At 42.0% G+C, this 26,006-nt stretch overlaps 1 protein-coding gene across 1 annotated transcript; it reads left to right on the top strand.

Moving 5' to 3' along the window:
- Positions 1-1,269: 1,269 nt before the first annotated feature.
- On the top strand, positions 1,270-26,006 carry VSTM2A (V-set and transmembrane domain containing 2A). Its single transcript, XM_045564089.1, has 5 exons — positions 1,270-1,485; positions 3,278-3,444; positions 4,411-4,461; positions 7,272-7,608; positions 25,739-26,006. The coding sequence occupies exons 1-5, from the start codon at positions 1,407-1,409 to the stop codon at positions 25,825-25,827; spliced, it is 723 nt and encodes a 240-aa protein (XP_045420045.1). The 5' UTR covers positions 1,270-1,406; the 3' UTR covers positions 25,828-26,006.

The following is a 26,006-nucleotide window of genomic DNA, read 5'->3' on the forward strand; positions in this document are numbered from 1 at the left end:
ATTTCCAACTAATACTGAAGACTTGTATTATAGTTGCATAGAAATAATAATGGAATAAAAAAATGTGTACTCTGCTTTGATGGCAAATGATTTTAACTTTGTTAAAAATATTTAAATCCACTGAACAATACTTGGATTTCACAAGGAGAAACAAAATTTTTAATGTGATATATATTGTTGTCTCGGTTCTTAATAAAGAATAGGATATACATCTCAAATCTTCACTTGGTCAGATAAGTACATTTCATTTGTTCCACATTCTAAAACTTACTGTGTTTTCTGGTGCCTAAAATAATATTCCTTATTCTTAAAATCCCAAGAAACATTACATAACATTACATAATTATTGTGTTATGCAAAGGAAAAGCAAATATACAAAACAAAAACACAACATGTAATGAAGACCTTAATGTTATTTGAAACCTCTTCTCCATTCCAAAATGTACGTCACATGGAGGAAAGGAAGGCAGGAGGTATATAAATTTAAAAACAAGAAAAGTAAACATAGTATGGTGGGCTTTTATTTCCAGAAAATTCTCTCGGTGTGTGACTTTTTGTACTTTTCCTCTTCCCAGTTTGCTTGCTGGAGTGATGCGGTGCCTGCATGAGCTGCTTCTCTTCCACCGGAGGCTGCTGGCAGTAAATTCGTGCGAAATAGTCGCATGTGACCGTTGTGGTGCGAACAGTTAATGACTGGTTGAGCCGCCCTTCCCTCCAACGCCTGTCCTCGGCGGGCCCGGGCGGCCTCCCGCCGCACCCCGTTGCTCCTGGCCCTCCGCGACCCCCCAACTCCCCTCGCACCCCGCGCCCAACCCGGCCTCGCCGCAGCCCCGCAGCCGTATTGCCCGCTTAGGCACCGAGCCGCCCGGGGCGCCGGGGCGGGAAGACTCCGCCGATGGGGAAGGCGAAGTGGAGAAACGCGGGCGCCGCCGCCCTCCGGGGGGGACGCGAGACGGAGCCGCCCCGCCCCCGCCGCGCGGGCTGCGGCCGGTGCGGGCAGGTGCGGCGGCGTCCGGCGCGCAGAGAGTTAAAGGCATCATCGCGGCCATTAGAGGGAAAAGTTGCGGCGGCGAGCGCGGCGGAGTCCCCGCGCCGCCCTGCCCGCCCCTCTCCCGCGGGCTCGGCGCGTGGGGCGCGGATCGCGCGGCTGCCAGGGGCGGGCAGCAGCCAGCCCGCGGCGCACGCACCGGCCGGCGCCTCGCGGGTCCGCCTGGAAGCCGCCGAGCCGAGCCCGCCGCTCCAGCCTCCGCGAAGCCCAGCCCCGCTCCGCAGCCAGCCCAGCCCGGCCAGCGGCGCAGGGTCGGGCGCCGCGCCCGGGCTCGGAGACCAGCCTGCCGATACGTTCGCGCTCCTCTCTTGTAGGGCTTGGAGGCTGTCGGCTACACTGATGTGACCCCCCCTTTGGAATGATGGGGATCTTTTTGGCGTATGTTGGATTTGTTTTCTTTTCCGTGTTATATGTACAACAAGGGCTTTCTTCTCAAGGTAAGTCTGTGCTGGGTGGCACATGTACGTTTGCTTGCGGGCTGTGTGTGTTCCCTACATTCAGAGAAGGGACAGGCAGATGTGATAAGGTTGCTAGCGAGGGACCGTGGGTTGAGATTGCGTGAATAGTGTTCTGTTTGTCATTTTTCTTTAAAGTTGATTAAACTGTCAGCATGCGAGGTTTGGGGAGAAAATCTAGCTGGTGCCTGACAATGAGGTGGGCTCCTCGGTGAGCACAAACACAGGGTTGTGTGTGTGTGTGTGTGTGTGTGTGTGTGCGTGCACGATTTCCATCTGTGTGCATGCACAGGGTAACCACTCATGCATACATAATCATCACAAACAAACACAGAGCTGGATATGGGGGACTTTCCATTGCCAGTCCTCTTTGCTCCTGTAGGCAGACTGGGTTTAGAATCTCTCTTTTCTGGGTCCCTGTGACTTCATTTGTATGTGTGTTTATCAAAGGACAGACTTCTCTGAGGACCCATAAAAAGGCACGACTTGCATTACAAGCAGCGGCAGCCTGCTGAACCCAACTGTTCAGGACTTCGTAGGCTGCAGTGGTCGTTTCAGCACCATGAACGGATCACATCTCTGCTGCCAAAAGACTGCATCACTTCTGCAAGCAGAAATGCCATACTCTTCCAGCTTGAACACAAAAGTCCTTTTCAGATAGGAATGCCTTCTTAATAGCTTCCCTTCCCTTTAAGTGTAAATATAGTTTCATTTCACTAGAGATCATTTTGGGATTTCATAAAATTTTGAAAAGAGACACTGATGATGTCCCTCTTTAAAAAGTGGGGGGACAGTGCACCCACCCTAAATCATTCCTGCAGTCCCCACAATCCTCCTTTCCTTAAGTATGCATTGTGGCTGTGCACTTCCATCAGCCACAAATTTTTCCAGGACTACTTTTAGGGAACCATCAGCTCTTTGCAAAGTACCCCTTAGACAAGATAAGAACAACCATGTTGTCAACGAGATAGAGCATTCCATGTTCAAGAAATGCCTTTAGGAGGAAGAAAACATTTTATTTTTGTGAGTTTTACTATGGTTCCATGAATCCTGCAAACTAGCAGTGTGAAGGTTGGTAATAAAAATGCTGGGGAAAAAAATCTCCATAGTGACTTCAAAATAATCTTTAATCTGAACAAGCCTGGATGTGTTACATCTCAAACTGTATGGCAATTTACTATGCAGTGGCTTGATGGGGACAAATAAAGGTTAATTTGGAGAGAAAGAAATATACACAGCTTGTAAAATATGCAACTTGTTTCACTGCTGTAGCTTGTAGCTGTTGCCGATAACTATTTTCATATATCAGGAATGTGCATTTTGGCGGATAATCATGATCCACTCTGTTACATGAAACATCCAGTTAGTCATAGATTGTTTAGAAACTTAGAGGCAAGAGGCTCTCCTCATATTCCAACTTGACAGATCGTCTAAATTGTACCTCACCGAATTTCTCAGTAAGTTCTGTAGAATACTGCAATCTGACAAAAGGCATTTAGATCTAACCGTGGGCAACCTGGCTAACAGAGAGTTATTGGCAAGCTTGTTAACCTTTCCATGGTCTGATTTAGACACGAAACCAAAAGACAGGAAAGAGGCAAGGAAGGGGGCTTGGGGAGCCGGCAAAGTCAGGGATGTCACTGATAGAGGGGTTTGGTTACAGGGTTTTTTGTTATGTTTTTTCAAGTCCAAGAAAAATTTAGCAAGCTCTCAAGGAAAGAGACGATGGCAACAGTGGTGTAGGTATTCCAAAGGATGCGTTTCTGTTTTTCAGCAAAATTTACCGAGTTTCCGCGGAACGTGACTGCGACCGAGGGGCAGAATGTGGAGATGTCCTGCGCTTTCCAGAGCGGCTCCGCCTCGGTGTACCTGGAGATCCAGTGGTGGTTCCTGCGGGGGCCGGACGACCCGGAGCCTGGGCCCGCGGGGGCCAGCGCGCAGGTAGCCGAGGCGCGAGCCCGCAAAGGCCCTGGCGTCTCCCCTCGGCGGCCTGACCCTCCGAGTCCCCAGCCAGGGCCTGGGGCCCAGGATGGTGCCTGGGCCGCTGGGGTCCCGCCCGGCTCCTCTAGGGTGAGCGGCCCCCAGGGGTGCCAGGGAGTGAGCTGGAATTTGTCCTGATGACGCTAAGTTAAACCCGAAGAGGAAATCATGATGTTGAGTCTTTTTCGGTTAAAACTGGGAATAATCTACTCCTCTAAGTATTGATTTTTATTAAGATGTCCCGATGGCACTGCAATGTGGACATACCCAGGACAGTGGGTGTTGGCGATGGATCCTGTGGGGTCTCCAGCCCCGACCGCAGCCCCTTTCTGAGCCAGATCCTCTCGCTCTGCCTTTAACAGAGGGGGAGGGGCAGAAGGGAAGAAGGCAGGAGAGGAGGGAGGAGGAGGGAGAGGGAGGGAGGGGGAGAAGGAGCGAGGAGAGAAGGGGACAGGGGATCTGGCGAAGGAGGGGCTGGAGGGTGACTAAGGAAGAGACCGGGCAGCAGGGCGGGAAGAGGGAGATGGGGGAGATGGTGGGAAGAGGAAAAGGGAAACAGTGGCAAGAGGGGAGAGCGTTGAGCAACAGCGGCCGGCACGTGTCTGAGCGAGTGGAGGAAAACGTGCAGGCGACAGCCCGGGAGGGACAAAGATGCAGACACCCGCCCGGGAAACTCGCTCTCGTCCCCGCCCACCCCCGCGTCTGTCCCTGCCCGCCCGGGGACCCGCGTCCCGACCGACCGGGCGCGCCACCGCGCGGGGACCGGGGATCGGGGGCCGGGGCCGGGCGGGAGGCGGCCGGGCCGGGGCAGCGCCTGCTCCGCGTCCCCACCCGCACGGCTGCGCTCGGACGTCGGGCCACCGGCGCGGCCCGGGGGCGCGGGCGCGGGGAGCGCGCAGGGCTGAGCGTTGCGTCCTTGTCCCGCAGGTGGAGCTCTTGCCCGACAGGGATCCGGACAGCGACGGAACCAAGATCAGTGTGAGTCTCTCGGGCCCGGGCGGCAGGGGGCGCCCCGCAGGCCCAGGCGGACTTGAGATGGAAAACCTTTTAATTTACTGTCCCTGAAAAAGACAATTTTGCAAACGCAGGGTGAGAGCCAGTGGCCTCTTTCTTACCTCACCAGGTACATAAAACCTGAAGAAAATTTAGAGTCCACAAATAAAAGTGTGCGTTTTAATCACGGAAATACCTAAACAATTAACTAGAGAATCATTGTGCTATGCAAAGAGGTTGTGTGACACTTTCTGTTCTTGCTCTTTGTAGCAGTTACATAACTGTAAGAGTAAAGAGCTGCAATGTTAATGTCTATTATGGATATAATTATCCTTTGATAGTAAGTATAACACTAATGTAGGAAAATATTCAGCACCCAACAGGATGTTGAATTTGTAATGAAATAAAACAACTCAATTTTGAATGTCATTTATAATGCATGCAATGTATTTCCTATGCCGATGTTCAAAATCATATAAATATAAAAACAAAAGCTAATATAAAATATAAAACCATTACTGGAGGAGGTTGACCTACTGAAAATATAAACTTGTAGTTCTACTCTATTGGTTATTACTTTTAATAACTGTGTATAAAATGAGAAAAAATGAAAATCTTATTTTTTACTATACCTCAAATGAAGCCATGTAGAATCACCAAATATTAATACTACTGCTTAGTTTGATAAATAGAAAATGTTTTAATTACTAGAAATGAAATAGTTATATAATAAAAAGGAAGAAATTGACTAAGCATAAATATATTATTATTATTTGTTTTCAGGAATATAGAAACCCAGTGACTTACATTTTAAAAGGAAATTTATTTTGAGGGCTCTTACATCATAAAATGGCACAAAATTGGGGTTACATCATAATTAAAAGTACAAATACATTGAGTACAGAATCAAATTCTGTGATCTAAATATGTAATCTCAACATGGAAAAAATTGCAAAGATAAAATATAAGTGGGAAACTCCAATTATAACTCATAAAACACTGACTTTTATGAATATTTCAATTTCAATTGTTCTTGTATCACAAACTTTTGTTTCCAATGTTAGAAGTTTTATTGATAAAATTTACAGTGTTTTTCTCACCTGTTTTATTTTTCATATGCATATGTAATTAGAGTGATTGTTGACTATTCATCTTCTACCCTTTACCCATTCCCATATTGTTTAAAGGCCAGTCACAACAGCCTTGCACATCTCGACCTATAAAGGCATACAGGCAGATAGGTGATCACGCACATGACATTAACAGCATTACGTATTATCTATGCCAATAGTTCATAAAATCTGAGTTGAAAAGAGTTCTAGATACCAACTGAGGCAGAAAGAATTTTGTCCCCAGTTTAGCCACTGTGTGACCTTGAACATATATTCTAAATCACTAGCTATTAACTTAGATTTTCCAGAAGAGCTTTTGTAAAATACTGATATAAGCTCTACCTCCTGGGTGCAGACTTAATGTTTCTGCATTAATCACAGTGACAGTATTTTTTAATATCTCCCTAGATGATGCTAATGTACAATGTTGAGAAACACTGACCCAAAGCCTCCAAGCCTCAGTTTACTCAACTATAAAATGAGATAATAATTATAAAGAACAATAATGATAACAAATACTCTATCTCAAACTTTTTTAGGAGATTTAACCTAGAATATATGTGGAACGATTGATTTTCATTATTCTATATTATTGGTATATTTATATGTAATTTTGCATACACATAAAAACATACTTATGGCAATGGTTCAAATGTTGGAAATTATTTGTATATATACCACTATATTTAAAAGAAAAAATGAATACTTCTCAGGTTTTCTTAATTATTTATGGCCATTTGAAAGTGCAATGGCCGTTAGCAGAATAAATAACTTTCTGCCTCCTTGACTTCTTTTCTCTATCTTTCAAAATTAGCCAAATCCTTAAATCCCAAATGTTTTATGAAATCTTTCATTCTGTCCATCATGGATAACATATGATTATATAAAAAATCTAACTGTTGTGATAAAGATGCTTATATAAGCATAATTATGTCATATATATTGCATATAATATAGAATCATATATCTAATATAGTGTATTAACTGGCATAAAATTAACAATAAAATTAGAAAGCCAATTTCGGTTTTGAAAATCAAACCAGTGTTTTCTTGATGGCATCCCAAGTTCCTGTAGAATGAAGTCCCTCTAATGTCTGGAAGTGTGTACATTAATCTGCACCCTGAGCCCTGACACCTTACACCTATAGGCTAGACTGCTTCAAAATTTGAGAACGAAAATATTTAATATCCAACTATTTTAATAGTGTCTTTAGTAGCCATCCCAGTGTGGGGATAAAAGTATATCCCCACTCAAACTGTTAGGACCAACAAAATATTTTTGTGATCCCTCAGAGGATTCATTTATAGCCCACAGTGAAGAAAGGATGTGTAACCTGTAGAGTTGGCCTCACTGGGTTCAACTGAGTTAAGCAGACAGAAGCCAACCCTGTGATGAGAAATGACAGTGCTGCTACTGGAACCTGGGGAACAGGGGCTGCATGGCTAATGGAATCTGGCACTGGCTGGACTGAACTAATTATCCCCGGAGTCTGTGAGTCCAGTTGTTAGTGGAATAGCATAACTAAGACCTTCAGATTTGACATTAAGGAAATAAAAAGCTCCTTGACTGTGGCTATGTGGCCATTAAGACCCTTTAATTTCCCAGCATTACCAAGCTCAGGGTAAGGAATGGGAACAAAATCATTTGATGTAGTGCTTTATTTTTTACCTGCAATTTTTCAGACAGTGAAAGTCCAAGGCAATGACATCTCCCACAAGCTTCAGATTTCCAAAGTGAGGAAAAAGGATGAAGGCTTATACGAGTGCAGGGTGACCGATGCCAATTACGGGGAGCTTCAGGAGCACAAGGCCCAGGCCTACCTGAAGGTCAATGCCAACAACCACGCGCGCAGAATGCAGGCCTTCGAAGCCTCGCCCATGTGGCTGCAAGACGCGAAGCCTCGCAAGAACGTCTCCGCGGCGGTGCCCAGCAGCATCCACAGCTCTGCCACCCAGCGAATGCACTCCACCTCCAGCCCTCACGCGGTAGCCAAAATCCCCAAACAAAGTCCGCAATCAGGTATGGAAACCCATTTTGAGCCTTTCATTTTACGACTCACAACTCTCCATAGAAAGGTCAAATAGAGTAGACAGATTTACATGTGCTGGTTTTTAAATTAGAGACATAGTTCAGTACAAATAGCTACAGGATGTGAGGCCCTGGGAGCCTGAGGTGGCCTGCTCAGAGCGTGTGAGTTTGTCCCATTAGTCACTGATGGTACTTCATATCCAGGGCACCTAAGAGCTGGACTCTTTTTTTTTCTTTCTGTATTTACACATCATAAGAACAATAAATCATGTACTTTTGGTTACATTATAAATGCATGTTCATTTTCTCTACAGATTTATGTATTGATAATGACCCAAATTAAAAGGCTTTCACTTAATCTAAATGTACATGAAAGAGATACGCCACGTCACGCACACTGTCAGTGACTCATAGCTTTGAGCAGGACTGTGCCCCCAGGGCTTGTGAGTCTGAAGGGGCAGCCTCAGCTGCGGGTGATGAACGGGATGATGCTGAGCGGGGGGAGAGAAGGCAGCGACTGGTGCCGTGAGCGGTGCTGCCCCTGCGAATGGGCCTCCAGGCCGATTTAGCAGCTTAGTCACGTGGTTCCTAAGGCAGCTGTGCAAGTTAAAGTGTTCTGAACAGCATTAATTTATGCAATCATTCTGCCAATGGAAGCTCACTGAAATTTTTTTTAACCTTGATGTGGGATAAAGCCTTCTTGCAATGAGCTGTGCCTTGCACGAGCCCGCGCTGTCCTGATTTTCTCAAATACTTGACATAGGACAGAGGGAACACAAAAATATTTAATGTTTCCTTCTTTAAGTTTTTCCCATTACATTTTATCATTAAAGAATTATTGATACCACGATGGGTAACAGAGAATTATATTGCTAATGTTTAAGGTCTCTTCAGCCATTAATTAAAAAATTTGATCCCTTCTTCAGGATGATTTCTGAGATCCCCTCTTATATATATATACATATATATGTATGTATGTATATATATATATATATGCATGTGTGTGTGTATATCAGAAATTATCCTGACCAAATATATGTATTTTATATATATATATATATCAGGAATGAAATATGTATATCTACAAAGATATACATATCTTTAAGTTCTAGCTTGTGAACAATGCTTTTACAATAATGTATGCCAACATAGGTTTTCTGTTAATGAGTGTGATTTGTAGATTTGCAGGGCCCTAGGCTTAGGGTGTCTGTGAGTTTGCACTGCCTTTTGATGCAGATGTGCGACTATCCCAGCATGCCTTGGTCAGAGAAGTTTGTGTCAGTCTGAAGCATAGATGGCTTAGCCTCTCTTTTATCAACTACTTTGTTTCCCAAATTAAAATACAAAACCAACATAGCTAGAATATGTGCACGTGTGTGTGTCACACGCACACAAATGCCCACACACATGTATACCTTACTGAAAATTTTGTAACCATTCTTTAACAAAGGCTTGATGTCTTTGGAGGCATTGCTCCCTCTTCCTTCACACTATCAAAAGAAGAATCTAGACGCTGCATGTAAAATTACAGAGTAGCCCCAGCAGACAATTTACAACCTAATTAGTGAGAACTCCAGATCATAGATGAAACTGTTAGCCTACATAGACTATTCCAAGTTAGATATCATAAATCTGTTCTGTGGAATAAAATCAAACAGATTATCTATTCTAAATGAAGGATTCTAAGCATTGAAACGTTTTATCTATTTCTGGAATATTTTCTTTACTGTTGGGGTTAAATAACACACTCCCAAATATCTCTATTTTATTTTAATATCTCTTAGCATTATGATTGGAGATACGTGGTACACTCTAGATATGTTATAAAAATTTACAAATAAAAATGACTACTCATTTTCCATCTCATCACCAGCCTTGATCTTAGATACAAAGTTACTTTTTCTAGAGTTAAAGGTGAAAGGAGACAAGAAATGCTGACTCAGGAAAGCCAATATTCACTAAAAGCCCTTTTCACTAGAATTATTTGCATATAGCAAGGATTAATCTGAAATATTTCAAAATATTTAATTTCTATCTTTTCTACCAGTAAACTCTGGAAAATACTTTATATACTTTTATGGACATTTTCTAACTTCTATTTCAGAGGCTGGGCAGCCTGGCCACCCATTCTATTTGCGTGTAAGTTCCTACGCTTGCACAATCATTGGTTGTAATACAATATCTGGGGTGGATATTTATATATTATATTCACTGTATTACCTACATTCTGATAATTTTGCTTTACAATTTTCAGATTATATTCAAATAAAGCTTATTTCAATACCCATGCTTCATCTATTCATTCATTCATTCACCTTCCATCCCTTCACAGAACTCTCATGTCAGGCACAGGAACACAAAAATGTGAGAGACACTTCCTCTCCTCTCCTTTTAGTTTGTGAGAAAACAAAATATTTATAAATTCCATTTATCATGTATCTTTCGCTTGTCATTCTTAAAGACAAGACGTGGTGAAGGCACAAAAATTAAAATCTGATTTTTACAGACCAAGAGCTCTATTGCACCAGCCTTTTGTTGCTTATCATTTGATGCAAAGAGGCATGCTTTATCTATGGTATACATGACATCACAATATCAACCCCTGTCTCAAAAGCTGGTCTGTTTGTGCTTTTATTTTCATCGTAATCTTTGACTTAGTCAACTAAATTATTTAGTCTGAAACACTAACTCTTAATTTGTACTATTTTTCTGTCAAAGAATTTCTGTCTCTATGAAGGAAAAACATTAGTTGAAAATAACTTTATATAAAATCTTCATATTGTCATACAATTAACTTAGCCAGTTTTCCTAAGACAAAAATTTACACGAAAAAATAAGATAGAAGAGGTAGTCTATTACCATCTACATATCACAAGATAAAGTAGAGTTTAACCATTATTTACACTGGATAGTCCCATATTTTACCAGCTATTTTTCCAAAAGTTGTTACCTCTCGAGCAGGTTCCTTTGCCTGCTGCCCGAGAAGCCAACGTGCTCAGTCAGCTGGTTTTGCAAAGCAGAGAGATAATTCACATAACACTAAGTGGGAAGGTCGGAGAAATTTCTCAAATCCGCCTCCCCAGGAATTTGGGAGACAGAGTTTTTAAGGATAGTTTGGCAGGCAAGGGACAGGCAATTAGGTTTGTTAATTAGGGCAAAATTATAGAGGTATAGGAATCATCTTCTTGTGTTATGAAGTCCCTGGGGTCACAATTCCAGTTGAGTCGGTGCCTCCGTTTGGGCCGCTGGTCTGGGTGGGGCAGCCAATCCCCTGGAACATACCTTAAAAACTACCTTTAGGCTTCAAAAGGTGATGTTATCTACGGAGAAAGTTAAGAATCTTTATGGACACAGCTATGGGGAGTCGTGGCTCCAGAGTGGCGATTACGGGGAGCCAGTTACTAATTATTATTGTTATTTTCAGCTGGGCCCTCAGCACAGTTCTCACCTTGCACCCTGTCGCTGAAGGGTGGTTTTAAAGTTAGTGAGTGTGTGACTGTCCCCTCCTGCTTGAAATAAATTAAAATTTTTAACATTAAAGTTATTTTAATTCTACCTCCACTTTGTAATCAACAGTGAAAAGCAAAATAATAAAGAAAAATGCTTAAGCACACAGATTAAAGTTGGCTTTTGCAACCCCGTCAGAGATTCTCCTCTCCAACTTTGTGACCCTCCCCAGCTTTGTGTGCCTTTGGGACGTTTCTCATGTCCCGCACACCCTCATCACAAGAAGCTTAGAGAGAGAAAGAAAATGCCAATAAAGACAATGTATGAGGAAAGCAATGCCTGGAATCGAAAGCTGAAGGAATGTGCTGCGGCTGTTCTGCGCAGGGAGAATGCCTGAGTGTAGCGGTGGGCAGGGAGGGCCCGGAGTGACAGGGGGAGCTGCACGCGGAGGCAGCTCGCAGAACCCTTTCAGAGAGGAGGGCGGCACTGGGTGTGAGAGATCACGGATCTCCCCGGGGCAGGCGGTGTGGCTCCCTGTTCACAGACAGCACCGACGTCCACCGCAGCCCCAAGCGTCCCGACGCACTGAACCTGCCTCCCCCAGCACCGCCAGTCCTTTCAGAAGCCAACGTCTCCCCACGGAGCAGCTCCGCTAGCCCTTCCTTTGCTCTCTGTCTTCATTCTTGTCTGCTGATTCCTCCTCCCACCCTTGCAGACAGACAGGCAGACAAGACTGTGGGCAGCACTCCGTGGGGCTGCTCTCCGGAGGTCGCGTGCCCACCTCCCCCCCCCCCCCAGTGGGCCCTGTGTGCCGGCTCCTCCGCCCCCGCCGTGTCCCTCTCCAGTCTCTTGATCAGTCCTATCCAAGCGCTCTCTCTCTTGCAAGCCGTGGGTGCCTCCTCTTCCTATCCCCCCACCCCCCTCGTATCTCCTCCTCCTGAGCTCCTGGGCAGCCTTCGTCCTCTGGCCACCCTTTCTTGACAGTCTTCCCTTTCTTCTAGCAGGCTGGGTCCCTGCTCGCTGGCTCTGAGCATGCTCCTCTCTCCTTTGTTGGCTTCCCCACCTAAATTCCTGTCTTAAATGTGGCTCTTTTCCCATTCCTCACCCCGTGGTCTTCCCATCCACTTCCATGGTTTTGAAGGCTAACTTTTCCTTAAAAAAAATTTCCCATTCACCTTTCTTTTTCTGACTTCTTTCTGTAGATCCAGACTAGAGTTCACTGTTGTCCCCAAAACATCTCCACATATAGGTCCTACGGGAACTGTGGAGGACTAAGGATAGCTGCACACTTGTCCACACTCCACGCAGTAAGAGCCCATGTCCCTTCCCCTGGAGCCGGGCTGGCCTGTGAGCACTTTGAGCAATAACGTAGGAAGAACTGATGCTGTGTCAGTTCCAGACATAGCCTTTAAAGGCAGCCTCTGCCCCGACCTGTTGAAAGCCAGCTGCTCTACAAGGTACACATCGGCCTTCAGGCCACCTTGCTGAGGGAAGCCCCAGCCAAGGCCCTGGATGTGAGTAAGGAAGCTGCCTTGGCCCCTCAGCCCACCCCGCCTGCATCTCCCCAAGCTCCAGCTGCTACTCACGGCAGCCTGAGGGAGCCGGGCCCGCACTGCCTCGCTGAGCACGGACAACAGAAGAGTGAGAGAGAATAATCTGCCGTCCTTTTGAGGCACTGGGTTGCAGGGTGGTTTGTTTCACAACAAAGATACCCAGATCAGGCACCCAGAGCTCAAAGATTCCAAACTGAATGTGTTATCTTAGCTTTCTGACCAAAAGGAAAATGTTCTTCCTCCTGTATTCCCAACTCTTTTAATAACATCATCACAACCACAGGTCTTGAGGACACCTTGAAAATGTCCTTGTCTCCTCCTCTGTGGCCACTCTGCATTGTCCTAGTAATTGCTGTCTCCCTAAAACAGCCTGGAAAACTGCATCTCTTCTGTTCCATCAACACTGGTTTCATTTTCAACATAAACCCGCTTCGCTTTCCTCAGCTATTCCAACGGTTCCTAGTCATTCCTCTGTTCTGAGTCTAATACAAGAAACATCACGACAGAGCACGCCGGAAGTCACTGGCATTTCCACGCACCACCGCTGAACTGCGTGCTCCCGCTTCCAGCCTGGTTTCTTCCGCGTCCCTAATCCTCACGCTTAGTCTTCCTGGGATTGCCTGAAGGTTGTCAGGTACTTTCTTAGCTCCCAAATGTCTGTTCTTCGCCTGGGTCTTTCCCAATTTGTTGCGTTCCTACTCAAATGCAAATTCCTTTATAAAGCTTACTCCTATTTTCTCAGTCAGAATTGATTGTTTCCTCATCCAGTTCTGCTCAGCAACCTGTTGACGCTGACTTCGAAGCCTTACTCGCCGTGCCCTGTCCTGTAGTCGGTCCTCCTCTGCTGCTCCGGTCCGCGCTCCGGGACAGCCCTCAGGCCGGGCGGGCGGCGGGCGGAACTGCCACTGCCTGGAGCTTTGGGGCCACAGACGTCCTAACTTGCGTTCGCATTCCTCCGAGTGTCTCGAACAAGTAGAGCTCACCTTTTTATTTTCTTTTTTGTGTAATTATGTTTTCGTAACTAGATAAGTTTGCCAATATTCCAGAGCTGATCAAGACTCCCCAGCAGTGTTTGTCAGACTGAGTAGCGCGGCCTGTTTCCGTCAGACTCACCACGGAGCTTGTTAAAGATTCATGTTCCAGGACTCCACCCGGCGCCCACTGCGTCAGCACATCCATGTCCTGGTACGGAACCAGAAATAGGCATTTTTATGTTCCGTTACTTATAAGAATCATTAGCTTTAAATTTTTTTTCTAGGCGAGAGAAACAAATTTGTATCATTTACTATGAGACGTGTCTGTGTGTGCCATGCCAGCGAACACTGTGTTAGAGACTGCGCACTTTCGCTATTATTTTTTCCAGTGTTGAGCTGGACTTTTTCAGAGCTGTTCGCTCCTGTGATCAACAGCTAGCATTTGTAAGAAAACTGGCCGTGGTTAAGGTTCTTTCTCCCGGCGTGGAGTCTGCGGCTGCCCAGCAGGAATGCTGGTTCTCTGAACCCCGACGTGCGGTTGCGGTGTTTGCCCATGATGTGAAACCGAGAGCTCACGCAAGCTCCTCTGCTGCCGGCAGACGTGGCCGCTTTCCAAAAGTGGCCGCGTCCAGCAGGAATGATCTTAAAACAGAATTTCAAAGCTGTTGGGAGGACGGAGATGAGGAGCTGAAGGTCGGTGCAGGGAGACTGTTTGCCTGATTTAATATACGAGTAAATGGTTCACTGCTTTGAGGTAGAGTCAGTCGTATAATTCAGACCTTAATGTTGATTTTGGTTTAAATGATCCAACTTGGCTGCTTACACAGGTTAAATTAATTTGATCACTATAATTCTATCAGTTAAATGGCCACTATGTAAATCAAGTGTCTGTGAATAAGATGAAAAATAGATTTGAGGCAATGATTTGGATTATACAGGCCAAGGAATCTGCTAGAGCTATGTTTGACCCAGAATTATGTAGATTAAGAGTCTATACTGGTTAAATTCTCCTGTAAACCATATTTAATTTTACTCACAAAAATTCAGGTAACAATTTGGGCCTACAATACCAAAACCCATCTGAGGCTGGATGGGCTTTTCAAGTCATGACTGGCCACGTGAACTTGGGACTCCTAGGTCCTCTGTCATTGAGTAGACAAGAAGCTGAACATGCCAGGGCTCCAAGCTTTTGTCTCCAGTGATTTCAGGGTCCTTGTGGTTTCAGGCAGCTACCACGGGTGCAGCTTGCTGGATAGATGGCCACAGGGCTGGGAGGTTGCTGGAAAAGACTTCACTCTGCTGGTCAAAATAAAACATCCTGAAAGGGAAAGGAAGGGCCAGCGCTCCTTCCTCCACGGGCCCCTTCCGCCGTGGGTAGCCTGACGCAGGGGACTCATCTCAGCTGTGAAGGGCACCGACACCTTCTGCCCCTGGCTCTGCCTGGTCTCCAGGAGAGGCAGGAATGCTCTGCAGTGACAGAGAGAACTGGTTTCCATCTCAGCTCCATCACTCACGGCTGTGTCTGTTTCCTCATTTCTTAAATGGAAACTATAGTGCAGTCCTCATAGAGTTTTGTGGATTAAATAAAGTTATATACATATAGGGCTCCATAAGCCCGCAATAAATAGTAGCTAGTTATGTTAATATGACTGTGGGCATGGGCTTGCATGTGATTGTTATTATCAGCAAAGAGATGATGAGAGCAAATGGTCTACACTACCTGGCTCCTCTAGGCGAGTATTCTCCTTGCTGGAGTGTGTAAGTGATGAGTTAAGGCAGGAAGACTAGGTCTTATGGTTTATAATCCCAGAGCTTCCTTTTCTTCTTCTGTCCCCATGCCATTAATTGCTGATAAACTGTTCACATAAGCGTAACATACTAGCTACCAGCTGTCATGCCCCAGCTTGTCACTAGATCTTTATTGTAAAACACAATGAAATTCCAAAGGGTTTTCAGGAATTTAAACTGTGACCTGAATAAACAACATGTATTTAGAAGCCATAATCCTACAACATGGCTGTTATCTTAATTAAATTCAAGCTCTTAAGAAAGATTTTCTGAATTTTTAAAGTCACAAAGTAATTAGCAATACATCTGAAAACATAAACAAGTGAGAATATTTTTAAAAGCTTTACAAAGACAGAAAAATAAAATGGGAATAGCAAGTAATGATGAAAATGTCATAGTTTGTGGTGCTGGATAGGTACAGATTTGGTTCCTAGATTCACCATGTACCAGCTTGTTATTTCGAATGAGCTGCTCACAAAATCTCTCTGAACAACAAAGTCCTTATTTATAAAACTGATATGGTAATACTTATCATTTTCAGCATTAAGTGAGATAATGGATTTTAAACATCTAGCAGGGTAAACCCAGCACATGAGTGAGCTCAGCAATAGCTTTCTTCCTCTTTACTTATCAGATGTACAAATATGTTATTAAATAACCATGATTTAAAAGGATAATAAACATATATATGAATAAATATTAAAGAAAATAAAATAAGCCTGAAAAGCTCTCAAATTATATAAAATATTGTTTGATGAATTAAAGATAGAATATTAACAAAGGATTTATTTAATAAATACCAAAAGGAAACATATTGTCACAATTGACCATATGTATCCAAATGAACTCTGATAAAAGAGCTAAACAGTAAAGAAAAATTAAATATAGGAAGATTAGCATAAACCAGAGGCCTGAGGCTTTGAAGGTTTAAAGTTACAAAATAATTTATAAATGAAAATAACATTTTACTATAAATAATTTAAAATATTTGTTTAATTAGGCCAAATGTAACTAGAAAGTGAAGCAACAGGCAAGGAAATATTTGTGTCTAATACTCAGGAAAATAAAAGTGTCAATATTTGCAGATGCTACAGTTATGTAACCCCACTCCAAATCCCTTAGACATTTCAAAAGTGTTCATGTAATATGAATAAAAACAAGGTAAAGGTAAACTTAAGTCAATCTTATATATAACTGCAATATCAAAATAGAAAATATTTGGGGCATAATATAGAATCCTCAATAGTAGCAACAAGAAAAAGATATAAAATATAGAGTCTTTTAAAAAAGACAATAATAAGTAGTATGAAGACTACTAGAACACTTTATTGAGAGCCTGTAAGTTTGAATAAATGCATGAATACTACATTTTTGGATGGCTAGTCTCAGTACTGTAAATATGTCAGAGTTTTCAGAAGTATTTATAAATTTAATGCAGTCACAGTCAAAATCACTTGTCACTTTTTTTAAATTTGACAGATAAAACGTTGTCAAAGATTTTTTAAATCTGTAAGCATCACCAAGGTTACAGTGAACAGGCATTCTGCTACATTATCACTTGCACAGTGAATTGGTCGTTGCCTTCTGAAGGAAAATTTGTCAGGAAAGATCAGTCACAGGGCTTTAGATTGAATAGCCGCTGGAATGTCCCTGAAATTATACTTCTGAGAGGAAATTCCAAGCAAATCAGTAGTGAGTCATGCACAGCGGTGTTTATCACAGAGTTTTTCATATAACTGGAAATACACAAAGGATCAAAAATAGGGAAGTTACCCAATGAATATGTTAAAACATACAGTGACTATTAAGCAGCTTCTAGAATCATGTTTTCAAAGAATGTTTAATGACATTAGAAAGGACTTGATAATATAACATGAAAATATATGATACAAAACTTTAGTGAAAAAATATAACATACAAAACTTTAGTCTGAGCTATGTGCATAGAAAAATAACAAGAAAAAATATACGAAAATGTACGGCAGAAATCAAGATAAGGCATGGTATTTAATTTTTTTATTATTTTGCTTATATTTATAAAACTTGTACAATGATGACTTATTACTTTGTTATAAGAAAAAAAGGAAATTTAAAATTTTCCAGATTTAAAAATGATAGGCAGGTATGTGATGAGAGAGAAAATAAATTAGCAAACATATAAATTATTTCAACAAATAAAATAAAATAATGGTGTACAATTATGGAGCTCAGGACAAAATTTAAAAAAATATATACACATGTACATGTGTATACATACAGTACTGTTATGAAAGACATATACATAGAAACTGCTAGTAGCATTAAAATTAGGAACATTGAATTTTATCATATCTCATTTCCTGGAGACTGGGTAGACAACCTGACCATCCAACTATTCTTCTTGTTTTTCTAAGCAAATAGGTATGATCTTCATGAATGTATACTGATCAAATAAATCAAGCATCTATAAAGTTTATAAATAAAATATTGTGCAGCCATTTCTCCTCTCAGTGGTCTGACTCACAACCCCCAACTCCAAGGGAGATCAAAGTGATGAGTAATGCATCGTTGCTGGGAGTATCTAGGGACTTCAACACACGGGAATATTTATAAATAAGAATTATGCTTTTACTTAATAGGACTGCTTCAAAACAGACTCTGAGAGAGCATTTCATATGAATTCAGAATCCTATGGGTATAAAAGAGGCCAAATATAGGTGGCACTCTTAGTGCTTGAATTAAAGCAAATACTAAAAGCTAGAAGTTATGATTTCTCATTCCATGAAGCTGACAACTATGGAGCTATAGAGAAAATAAAAAATAAAAAAGATGAAATTAAATTAAGCAACTGTATTATCTTCACAGACATCAACATTTTAATGAAGATTAAATAATGCAGTCAGATATTCCAAATTCTAAAATATAAAGGTGTCATCCGTAGTGAGGGGGTCTGTTGTGAGGGTAATCTTTTTCTTGCTTCATTTGGATGTCTTCTGTTGCAGACATCTCCTTATCAGCATCTTCTTCAGCTATTTATAAAATATTTTATTGTTAATTTTTATGATTAAACAAATGCATATGCTATGAAGCCAATTTTTTCACTTCTAGCATTGTAAATAGTTAATTTGAAAAATGCTACATTTAGGGAGCAAGCAGGAGAACCATAACCACTAAATACAAAAAACCTTTAAAATTTAAAAGCTCACTATTTCAAACTATCTGAAAATATTGTAAGGGTTTTAAAGATAAGAATTCTGTCCTGAAACTTTTAGTGTTATGGCAACACCTAGCACTGTGTTAAGCATGTAATTAGAGTGAAATCCTTAGGGATTGAAAATTATGTTTTGGTTTATGTGTAGTACAAAACATTTATGAGGATAATATCACCACTAAAAATATACACGAATTTTTATGTAATTTGGTCAATGTTTAAGAATATAACCTCAGACCACCTAAGGAGTAATGGTCAGAGCAGATCGGAAAATAGCACTTGTACCATCATCCTGCATTGCATACTCATGACAACAATGTTATTGATCTATTTAAAATGATATTCAATGATAAATTATGTGTAGGAAGTTTAATTAACAGTCCTTGGCAATGGCTTACTCCTATACTTTTATTTGCATGTCTTGATAAATAGGATATGAATAAAAAATATTGCTTCAAATATTTCAAATTACTTAATTCTGATAGCTAAGAAGGTAATTTCCATTATGATGATAATTTTTATGTCATTCTAATTCAGAAAATTTTGAAATAGTTAGATTAAGAAAAAGAGTAAAGCCATTGGCTCTAACTTTGAAAATATGTAGGTAAAAATCTTAAGATATTCTCCTTATCTGAAAACAAGTATATTTTCTAAGGCCATGTAATTGATGTCTTTGTACATCCTACTGGCATTAGGTCCTCAAATAATTCCTTCCTCAAAATCAAACATTACTGAATAATAAAAATTATTTTTTTTAATTTAGGCAAATTACTGCATTTATAAATTATGATATCTTTACTTTTTAATTTATATTATGAAGATGTATGGGAATTGAAATCACATATTTACAGCTATGTTTCTTTCCTTCTCTTTCTTTTTCTTCTATTTTTTCCTCTGTTGTCCTTTTTTTAAAAATATAGGAAATTTTTCTTTCATGGCATTGTAGGTGGGGATCTATAACAATATGCATAAAAGGGTGTGGGTAAGAAGAGATATTCTCTATTTGACCAATTAGTGAGCAATTGCTCAAATATTCAGCCAAACAGACTCCTACTTCTTCAACTCAGGAGTTATTAAAATACATTTCTCTGGGCTCTTCACTTAGTAGTCAGTAATACTAGCTGTGGTGCACTTTGTATCAGCTTTCTAATTCAGGGCAAGCTGTGGGGTAAGTTCTCTGGGTGCACAATCCCTGAAAAGAAGCCATTCCACATCAGTACTAATTGTCCTCAAAATTTCCTCTTTGCATTCCCCAACATGAATGTACCTCCTGAAGCCCTTAGTTAAATTCAGCATTATTCAACATCATCAGTGCAACAGAACTATGTGTGGAATTCCGAATATGGAATTTGTGATCAAATAGTCTGGATTGATATATAACTATGCATTGTGAATAAGGAGTTTGCTAATTAATAATGAAAGTATACAGGCAGGAAGCATATTTAAACTCTGTGAGCAATACTTTCAAGCACTTTAGCAGCATTTATTTATATACCAGTAAACAGAGTGCTAATGATACATCCTTTTTATTTATGCATTGAAACAGTTATTAAATGTATGTGATATTAAAACTTCATCGTTTAAAAACATTTTGTTTTTCTACCAAGTTGCATTGTTCTCCCTTCCATTCTGTCAAAACCACTCATATTTCCATACATACTTAATAGTCAGCATTGGGACATTATAGAGTTTTCAGGTATGAAGAATGGCCAGGTGAAATTATGATGCACATTCATTTGTAGCATTTTAGTTCTAGAGTCTTACAGAAACTGCACTGGAATCTCAGCTACACTCCTACCAGCTGGGTAAACTTGAACAAGTCACATAACCACTTTCAGCTTCAGTTGCCTATCAGTAAAATGATTATTGTGACCCATGGGACTGTGGTCAGGCATAGAGAAAAATGTGTTCAAAAAACAAAGTACTTCTATCATAATCATCGTCCCATCTGTACAAGCTGCGTTCTTACTTGTATAGGTGAGTTATATGAAAATGTGCTGTTTTAAGATGCACTGTGGCTTCAGCAGGAGGGAGGCAGCATTGTTTTCACGTGTCCATTCTCCAGTAACTGCAGAAGGTAGAAATCCCAAAAGGCTGCAGAGACTGGTTATAAGCAAGAGGAGAGTCTGGAACATTCTCCAGTGAATGGGGCATCACACATGTGCATTGTTGTGTAGACCATGTGTTCGTGGCAACTGCACATTTTCCCCCAGCTACAGCAAGAGGCCTTCCAACTAGAATAGAGCTATAAACTCGCTGACTAAAGGAAAGCGACAAAGAAAATTTAAACAGCTACTGCCAACATGCTGAGGCATATTAAACAAGCAATTTATGTATTAGGTCAAAATGAGGCACAATACTTTTCAAAAATGGATTTCTGAAAGAAATTGGCACTGGACCTGTAAAAATTCTAATAAAAAGGGATTCTTCTCAAAAAATCATAGGATAAAATCATCCTATTATTTGACCTTTCCCCTTAAATAGTGCTTTAGTATGTGCAAAGTTGAATGAAAATTGCATTAACAGTTAGCTCAGACTTTCCCACCCGGCGATTTCATTTCTGAAGCAGGCGTCTTGCTGAGAGGGGCTGTGCCGGCGTCTGCTGGGAGAGCTGCGAGGGACGCTCAGCTCCTGGTCAACTGCCTCGTCACACAGGAGAAGTTATGGGCTCTGCAACTTCCACTGTTGGCGGGTTTCCATTTTTAGGTTAGTTCTTGGGATGCGCCTCACACTACTGTTCACTTTCACAAATATTCTGGGGCCTTTCACCAGGGAGCCACCGTGGGAGAGAAATTGTTCCCTTCCCTTTCTCTTGCTCGTTTTGCTTCCACTAAAAACTCAAACAAGAAGATAAAGAGAAGCCGAGCGAGTGGAGGCCCTGTGTGCTGCATGTGCCCCGGCTAAACATCCCATTTGCATAGGAAATTACACAGCAAATTAATCCATCAGAAAATATTCAAAGCCAAGAGAAGGTGGATATTTGGAGAACTGGTAAAGTTTACACAGGAGAAATTGTTTCGGTGGCTGTCTCAACTCTCCGCTTAGTACTTTGAAGCAGATAGCTGCACCTCCTCTTTGGGTGGCCTTTCCTGATAGCCAAGAGCTCTAACTGCCATCCCCTCCCTGTCACTAACTAATGATGGCACTTTGACCTACAACTTAAACTTTCTTAGCCCCAGGCTATCAAATTTGAATCTAAAGCTTGGAAAAGAGAAGTCCTTGGAAAGAAGGAGTACTTACGTCTGCAGGATGGTGGAGCCAGGCCTCACGCTAACATGCAATTGAATTCAGAGGAATCTTTAAACTGTGAAAGTCTATAATATGGAAAGTTCAAAATATTGTTATGTGATAAGACAGCTGGCTCACTGTGAAGAGCAAAGCAAGCTTTACTTATTAATTTTTAGGAAAACCAAGAAGCTGGTAATATTTTCATATCCATCCAATATTTATCAGTTCAGAATTGAGGAAAAGTTAAGTTTTATATCAAGTGAGTTTTTTTCCCTGAAGTATGTTATATCTGGTGCATTTTCGCAGGAAAGATGAGTAGATATTCAAGTAACAGCTTCACACCGCGATTTAGCAGATGTGAGGACACTGGAGCAACGCTGCTTGCCTCCGAGATCCGTGCTCTGTGGTGGCCGTGTTGCTGTTTCATTTCCGTGTCATCGCTTTACTCCCTATTACCTATGTCATCTAGAGGGGGCTGCTCATGTGGCCACGCGACGTTTGACCTGTGTTTGTACTGTTGTTGTGAGGACTCACTGAGACGCCGGAAGCGCGCACGGGGCCGGCTCCCCGCGCGTCCTGTCCCTGGGAGAGCGGGGCGGCCATGGGCGGAGCGGCCTTGCCCGGGAGCCCGGGTCCGCGCTGCCCACGCCCGGCGGGTGGCCCGCGCTGCCGAGGACAGTCCCTCGGCTACTGCGCTTTGATTGTTTTTCATCTTGCTCTTTTTTTTTTTTTTTAAGAAATAGATGGAATTTCTGTTATTCTCTGAAACAGTGATGATAGTGAAGATAATGCCTTTAAGGCTTTTTCCATATTTCTCCGTGGTCGGACTTGCATTTGTCACGCTGTCGTGAGAAGCGCTTGCGCGACGAGGCTGTCGCGCGAGGAACGAAGGGCGGAGAAAGGCCGCGCCGCTCGCACGTCCGAGGAGACTTCCCGGCGCTTCCGTTTCCGACGTGGAGAACTGCCGCCTCCGCCGTGCGAAGACACGGGAGCTGCACCCGAGGGCGTTACGAAATCTCTAAGCGTGAAGCCAAATGAGAGGCGTCCTGATTAGACGGGAGTCGCGGGATGCCGTGAGTGGCGTTCTGATCCTGGGCCGAGTCCTCACCCCGCGGCCTGCGCGTCTTCGCGCAGCTCAGACAGTAGCGCCTCCTTTCTTCCGCACAGGGCATCTTGCGTTGGGTGCAAAGTTTTGAAACTCTCAAGGCCTTGTTTTAGACATCGAAAGTCATCAAAAAGAAATCACTAACAATGTCACTCCGTCCTCCTAACGTGCTAACAGTGAGGCCAGCGGAAGCGGACGCTGCGGGGTCGAGGACGCGGCGCCGCCGCCGCCGGCCCGAGGGGAGGGCAGGGCTGATGGCATTAGGGGTGTGACATGTTACCCTGCTTGACCTCAACCTGCAGCAAGGAGCAAAAGAAACCAGGTAAAACAAAATAGGCGAGTCCATTGTAACCCCGTGCCTGGAACCCTAATGTGAAAAAATAAAACAATAATACATGGGCAGTTATGCCGCTCATCTTAGGAAACATAGAAAAAATAAGTATCCTATCTGAGACGTCAGAGGTGAGGGGCAGCCAAGGAAATTCGCACTCGGGGACCCTGGCAGCGACCCCGACTCCCAGGATGGCACAAAAGTAAATCGTTCGTATGTGTGGAAACCAGCACGGGGCGTGAGGAGGGGCCAAAGTTTGTCACAAAATTTTTTTAAATATGGCAGTAGAATAAATCATAGCATGTTTGATAAACAATAATGGTACTATGAAAGTAGTATAAGTCTGGATGAAAATGATTATGATGATCATTTGTTAAAGTTACACAGGACAGTTACAGCATTTCAGAGTCTCAGATTTCACTGTGCAGAAGTCTTCAGAGCTGCCAAGAGAAAGGGGTGCATACCTCTTTATTCATGACACCCACAAAAAGCAGAAAGAAGAGAAACGCTATCGGGGACCTGATGACAATATATGTGCTTCAGCACTTAATATGTAGGGAAAAAAATGTATCATTGTCCTGACAGAAATGAATTTCATTTCATTAACAATTTGCTAGTAAATTCGTGCACCTAGGTGGATGGATGATTAGAATCTGAAGAAAATTATACTCTGTTGCAACAGCATAGTGCATATCTGGTGGCAACTCAAAATTTTAGTAACCTCAAAATGTCTTTACACTTTGGGTACCTTTTCAGTTATAATAGTCATGTAAATTATGCTTTAACTTGCACATGCTGGACGTACTATGATAGGCAGCATCGGGTTGAAATGAAGTAGCTGCTCTCTCAGTAGTTCACAGGGCTGACGGGGCAGGTGTTTACCATGCAGGGATGATTAACTGGGAAGAGGCCACATCAGACACAGCGCAGTTTCAGCAAATTTGAGCTAATCTGCAATGCCTAGGCTGAAAAGAAAACTGTTATTTCATGAAATACCTTTTTAAAGAGTGAACTGTTTTATTGCTTTCATATTTTTTAAACTTTATTCAGTACCAGATATATTTTGTATCAAATCAAGTGCCATTGACTATTTAGGGAGCCATCTAATAATTTTCTTTTCTTTCTTTTTTTCCATCCATCAAATGAATCCCTGTCAAAGAATCTCTCATCAAAAGATAACAAGAATATGTGTTTAATTTTGGAAAGCTCTGATGCTAGTTGTTCTACATAGAGTGCATATATTTTCCTTACATGTTCTCTATACTTAGAGCTACACATGGACTGAAGTATCACTTTTGCATTTTGGGAAGCTTGTCACCCACCTTGAATAAAGGAACACTTTCCAGAGACCCACCACTAACCTCTGAGTCTGAAGTCTAGGTTTCTGTGAGGAGAGACAGTGTTACACATATGGCCCACTTTATGTTGATTTGCCAAAAAGGCAAATCAATGATAACACTAAAGTAGCCTAACAGAAAAACGATAACAAAAAACTAATGTGAGTCTTCGAAATGGCCACATTAAAAGCCCCAAATATTTATGCTGTGTATACAGAGACTTTTTGAGAACAAGGGGTTCTGACACAATTATTATCTTTGCCAATGTGGACCTGAGCATGATTTGGCTGAAATACTCAAAAGATGGAATGTTCCCACTCTTACCCACTCTAAACACCTTTAACTTTTCTCCAATAAAGAAAAGAAATGTTTTGAGCCTCATCACATTTTAATTTTTACTAATAAATGTATTTAATATGTCATTTGTAGTCAGAAGCTTATTGCATAAAATAGATGAAGAAAAAATGTAAACGCACACTTTAACTTCTTCCCTTAGATAGTCTTGGTGCTCTTTTAAGAATTTCCAATTCTTGATAGCATTAACTTTTCCCCAGATTTCAAGGATAAAAAAATAAGAAAGATCTTACTTATTTTTTTAAAACCTACCCAAGATAGTACTTCAAGAAAGAGTTTACTGTAAAAGTAAATGCCCAAACATACCCACCGTACGGCACATTCTCCCCATTGTTGAGAAGCCCGCAGTAGTAAAGCAGGGTGTGTTTTTAGGTACCAATATAGGAACAACCAATGACTATAGGGAGTGATCCTCAAGGAATTACTTGAGGGAAAAGTATTTGGATTTGTTCCTCTAGGTGTTCCCAGCTATGGGATGGCAATGTTTGAAAACAGACAAAACAAACACCACCAACTTCCCGGGACTGAAATCCTTTGTATGTGTTGTTATTTGCAGTGCATGCCAAGACATTCATGAGCACCAGAGCCAAGCTGGCGAGCTAATTAAATATATAATGTATGTGTTTAAAACAGCCTAATAAGGAGCATTGGAAATCTTCAAGATGAGCGAATATCTTATAACTTCTTCCGCAGGTGCGAGGATAGCTACAAGCCATGGACTTTCTGTCCTGCTTCTTGTTTGTGGCTTTGTGAAGGGTGCTTTGCTTTAATCTAAAGTGCTGACTTTTTTCCAATATCACTTTCTCTTCTTAAAGCAAAGAGCAAATCGCCTGTAAAATCTACGGAGCGGACAGCAAAGTTGACCCTAAACTCCAAGCACCACCCTGCACCCACTGTACTCTAATTAACTACACAAGGAGCGCCTGCTTCCGGAGGCATAAACGAAGAGGCTATCACACGCTTTGTTGATAATATTTTCTTTGGCAAATCACTGATCTTTTATTTCAAGAGAATTAGTGTGGAGTGATAGGACATTTTCTAACAGCAAGATCTATTTTTTTCCTTTTCTTTCGGCGACTAAAA

The sequence above is a fragment of the Lemur catta genome, chromosome 11 (assembly GCF_020740605.2).
Source record: "Lemur catta isolate mLemCat1 chromosome 11, mLemCat1.pri, whole genome shotgun sequence".
NCBI classification, from domain to species: domain Eukaryota; kingdom Metazoa; phylum Chordata; class Mammalia; order Primates; family Lemuridae; genus Lemur; species Lemur catta.

Excerpts from the sequence above, each read along its gene's own strand:
- VSTM2A (XM_045564089.1), top strand. The coding sequence starts at position 1,407 with ATGATGGGGATCTTTTTGGCGTATGTTGGATTTGTTTTCTTTTCCGTG. Across the intron at positions 1,486-3,277 it reads ACAAGGGCTTTCTTCTCAAG|CAAAATTTACCGAGTTTCCG; the intron begins GTAAGTCTGTGC and ends TCTGTTTTTCAG. Across the intron at positions 4,462-7,271 it reads GCGACGGAACCAAGATCAGT|ACAGTGAAAGTCCAAGGCAA; the intron begins GTGAGTCTCTCG and ends GCAATTTTTCAG.